This window comes from Rattus norvegicus, chromosome 10, assembly GCF_021556685.1.
Source record: "Rattus norvegicus strain SHRSP/BbbUtx chromosome 10, alternate assembly SHRSP_T2T, whole genome shotgun sequence".
Taxonomy (NCBI): domain Eukaryota; kingdom Metazoa; phylum Chordata; class Mammalia; order Rodentia; family Muridae; genus Rattus; species Rattus norvegicus.
Genome location: NC_141543.1, coordinates 64065035 through 64070342, shown reverse-complemented (window position 1 = coordinate 64070342; position 5308 = coordinate 64065035). Strand labels below are relative to the sequence as shown.

The 5308-nt window shown below is 37.3% G+C and overlaps 1 protein-coding gene across 1 annotated transcript; it reads left to right on the top strand.

The window, feature by feature from the left end:
- The first annotated feature begins 400 nt into the window (after positions 1–400).
- Or1e22 (olfactory receptor family 1 subfamily E member 22) lies at positions 401–1339 on the top strand. The gene has a single exon (NM_001000027.1). The coding sequence runs from the start codon at positions 401–403 to the stop codon at positions 1337–1339; it is 939 nt and encodes a 312-aa protein (NP_001000027.1).
- Positions 1340–5308: the final 3969 nt, after the last annotated feature.

Genomic DNA, 5308 nt, shown 5'->3' with positions numbered 1-5308 from the left:
ATGGCATTTTATGGCATGGGAGTTATTCTTGAAATTTATATTAAATTGTGTTGGCAAAGCTTATCCAAATCCATAAAGAACATCAATGTATAAAATTACATAAAGCAAATTACAAACAATAATTGAGCAGGAGGCAAGAAAGGAAAAATAGTCAAATTTTCTCTTAGTGGAAGTATATAAAAGTATTTAGAAAAGGATTGGAGGCAGAAATCAGTTAAAGAAAAGTTAAGAAAAATAATTAATCATTTTGTTGAGTACAGACATTTAGAGTTCTGAGATTATAATTTCTAGGATGGTAGTCAGATTTATTGTTGTATAATATATACCATAGATATATGTTGATCTTTTTTTATTTTAAAAGATGCTGGGTTTTTTTTCAGTAGTATACTGGAGAGAAAGAATGATAATGAACAACCAAACTGTCATCTCCCAGTTCCTCCTCCTGGGCCTGCCTATACCCCCAGAGCACTGGCATCTGTTCTACACCCTACTCCTGGCCATGTACCTCACCACCATCCTGGGGAACCTCATCATCATCATCCTCATTCTACTGGACTCCAATCTCCACATACCCATGTACTTGTTTCTCAGCAACTTGTCCTTCTCTGATCTCTGCTTTTCCTCTGTTACAATGCCCAAATTGCTCCAGAACATGCAAAACCAGGACACATCCATCACCTACACAGGTTGTCTAACACAAATGTATTTTTCCATGGTTTTTGCAGGCATGGAAATCTTCCTTCTTGTATCCATGGCTTATGACCGCTATGTGGCTATCTGCCTTCCACTCCACTATACCAGCATCATGAGTCCCAAGTTTTGTGTGTGTCTAGGGAGTCTCTCCTGGGTATTTAATGTGCTATATTCTATGTTGCACACCTTACTCTTGGCTAGATTGTCATTCTGTAAGGACAATGTGATCCCACACTTTTTCTGTGACATATCTGCTCTGCTCAAGTTAGCGTGCTCTGACACATATATTAATGAATTAATGATATTTATCTTGGGAGGGCTCCTTATTGTCATCCCATTCTTACTCATTGTTATGTCCTATGTACAAATTGTCTGCTCCATTCTAAAGGTTCCATCTACTCGGGCTATCTACAAGATCTTTTCCACCTGTGGCTCCCACCTGTCTGTGGTGTCACTGTTTTATGGGACAGTCATTGGTCTATACTTATGTCCATCAGCTAATAACTCTACTGTGAAGGAGACTGTCATGGCCATGATGTACACGGTGGTGACTCCCATGCTGAATCCCTTCATCTACAGCCTGAGGAACAGAGATATAAAGGAGGCCCTTGTAAGAGTCCTTATCAAGAAAAAAATATCTTTATAATGGCAACACTGGGGTATTAACTTAAATTTATCTAATGAATACACTGATATTAAGATTACAAAATGTACCTTCAAAGGAGACCCACATACAAGAACATACTACATAATCTCATTTGCAAAAGGAAGTTTTACAAAATGGTTCAGTCAGATAAAGGGATCTTGTTGACTCAGTAATGCCATCCTAAGCCTTGAATATGTGATTCTAGGAAATCATAAGGTAAGAGCTAATGTTTTATCAGATTCTATTTCTTACATTCTTTTTATTGTTATAAAAATACATTCTTTCATACAATATATGCCAGCCACATTTTCCTCTCCTTCCACTCCTTTTAGTTCCTCCTCCTTCCTCTCGCCCCAAATTTACTCCCTCTCCCTTTCCTCTGCTAAAAACAGCTGCCCTCCAAGAGAGGAGAGCTAAATACTACAAAACAAGATACAAAAAGAAAAAATGAAAGCACTCATATCGAGGATAGCCCTCACAACAGGAGGAAGACTTAAGATCAGGCAAAAGATTCAGAGATAAACCTGATCCCACTATTTATAGTCCCACAAAAATGACAAGTTAACAGCCCTAAGGTATAGGCAGAGGACCTGGTAGAGTCCCCTGCAGAACCCATACTTGCCTTTATGGGCTTTAAGAGCCCATGTGAGTGATTGTTTATTTAATTGGGTGGTACCACGTTCTCCTTTTATCCTCCAACCTCTTTGACTCCTACAGTATTCCCACTCCCTTGTCCACACAGTACCATTATCTCTCATCTTGAATAGAGGAACACAATGGAATATTCCAATTTATACTGTTTTTCTACATAATGTTTGACAGTAGGTCTCTGCATCTTCTGGATCTGGTGCCAGAAGATTCTATCTGATAACACCTGAACAAGGTATTAATATATTTGTACAGCATAATATCATTAGGAGTTACTTCATTGACATTTTTCCAATAATGTTTGATTCTACCATAGGTCTCTCTAAGGTCTCAGTCTCTGGTTCATTGTAGGGCATGAGGTCCTTTCGTCTACAGCCTGAGGAACAAAGACATGAAGATTGTAGATAACATGAGTTATCTACAATAAAAATTTGTAATGGTAGCATTTGGGATTGTAATAAATGTATTGAGGTAAATATTTTATATCAGATATTATCCATTCTCATAGGAACAACATGAATAACATGTTACATAACTCTTCAATACATGAAAGAGAGGAGGTTTAGCAGAGTAGCCAAAGTAGGAAAAGTTGTCTTTTGTATCTGGCTACAACTTCCTCCTAACCTTGCATAAACAACCCTGGAAATGCATATTGTCTAATGCATTTCCAGGTATTGTCTAATATGGTCTCCATTCATCTTATGTTACTGCAAAAATTTATCATTTTACCCTGATCTCTATGTTCAATGATATAACAGTTAAAATATTTTGAGCAATGAATTAATGATACTGGATAACAATGAAACATCTTTACTACCCTACTTCCTTCTAACATTTCCTACTTGGCATTATTTTTTTTCTCTCAACTCCCCATATTATTTTCCTACCCATGTTATCTTTTCAGACTAGTCTTTACCCTGAACAAATTTGTTAGAATCATTTTGCACAATTGTCATTTGTATATTTTGTCTTAAGTTGAACTTGATTGATAAACAGGGACAATTCAATTTACTTCTCTAAGAGCAAGGGAAAAAAGAAAAAATCTGATATTGTCTAATTTATTTTCATATTTTACTTTGTAAAACATCTATTTCTAGTGGGTGGTTTTATTTTATTCTTGGGACAATCTCAGAGAGGTAGAGAAGGTTTTTTTTCACAGACTAGAAAATAAGAAGTTCACTGACTTTCCAGTTCACACAGAGGGGTAATAAGTGAGCATAATTGTAATCATAAACCAATTCAACTCTTTTGTCTTATTTCTGTAGAAAAAAGAATTTTTCTTTACTTTTTTATATTGTTTGCCTCATTATGGCACGACATAACCCTGGTCCCTTATTTCCTCAGTTGTCCTTGGTAGGTGAGGACATACAAACCTAGTTCTTTATAATCTGTTTATAACACACACACACACACACACACACACACACACACACACACACACCACCACCACCACCATCATCACCATCATCATCACCATCATCATCACCACCTCCACCACCACCACCACCACCACCACCAACACCACCACCAACACCAACACCAACACCACCACCACCACCACCACCACCACCACCACCACCACCACCACCACCATCATCATCATCATCATCATCATCATCATCATCATCATCATCTCCATGGGAAGCCAGCTCTGACTCTAGATCTTCTTATTTCCTGGGAAACATCTCCACTTAAGCCTACATATAATCTTCAGTAGGAACACATACCTTGAACTCTTCTATTTCCAGTCTTCCTTTTGTCTTTTATCCTGTTTCTTGAATTATGATGTCATCTACTACCCAGTGCTACATAGTAACCTGTAACCATACATATTAACCAGCACTACATAGCCACTTATCTGTACACACATGCATGTATGCACACACACACACACAAAACACATTTTACATAAGTGTATAATAGCTCATAGAATTTTTAGATTGTGGCTGTTTGTTCAATAATACTAAGTATTGTTGTTTCCATGTAGTTAAGGTTGTAATAACTGCTGTCTTAACTAAACTCTAAAATTCCATTCCCATAGTATAACAGAATTATCAGGTACAAGACAGTGTGTAAATTAAGCCACATTCCTCCTCATGTGAAAAGCAATTTGAAATATTCTATATTCAACATCAATGACATGAGATGTAAGAGCTATAGGAAGGAAGCAAAAGCATCACTGAGCAATGGAAAGCAGTACCACACTGTGAAAACATGGCCTAGAGTGCACATCTCTTTAAACATATTTTGAATTTTTAACTGATACATGAAATCATACTGTTGGATTAACATAATGCAATGTGATAAGCACTATGGGCAATGTAGAAAATGAACTGTGTCAAAGTGAGAGTGTTTTAAACAGAAGGAGAAGGGGAACAAGAAAGGTTAACTAAAAAACTTAACAAAAACAAAATCAAACCAGATGTGATGGGTCTTGCCCGTGATCCCAGCACACAGGACAGGCAGAAGCATCAGTATAAATGGCAGCAAAGTTGCACAGTGACACCTTGTGAGGTCAGTCTAGCTGCATTGTGACCTTTTGAAGTCAGCTTAGATGCACAGTAAGATCCTGTGAGGTCATCATGAGGTGTACAGTGAGACCCTTTGGGAAAAGGAACTCACAACCTTTAATATTGTATCTGTGAAATACTGAAGATAAAGTTACCATATGAATGAGAAATTGTACACCAGGGCACATAGCTACAATGGTTGCGGGATTCAAATGAATAGTTTTGTTTCACTATGCGTGCAAGTAGAATTTATAATTGTCACTAAGCAGAATGAGCAATCAAATGATAATCAGATAAATAAAATGTGTTACACTCATACAATGAAACATTATTCAACAACAAAAATGAATGAATTGGTGCATGCTTCTGTGTGGAGGTACTGTGGAGACAAAGAAGGCAAATGTAAAGAGCAGATATTGAATGAGTGAAATTTCATTTAGACATCCTAAAAAGCCATATGCCAACATTCATGCAAAGGTCATGATCTTCTGTATGTCTTTTCTTTTATGCACAGATCATTCTGTGTTGCTCTCAACCTTGATGAGAGATTCTTCTTATCATAGTTGGTATTTGACCATACTGAGTCACATAACTGTTCAATTGCTGAGAATAAGTGACTAGGTTACACATCCATAGATGGGATCTTGTATGGACCATGCCTACTCCAAGGCTCACAGAGCATCATGGAAGAAGAGGTAGAAAGATAGGAAGAGGAGGAGGATGGAGTGAAGAACTGTGAGATGCTGAACTCTGATAATGTTTCAAACATAAACTTACAGTGACCGTGGTCACCTGAGCATAACTTGGACAT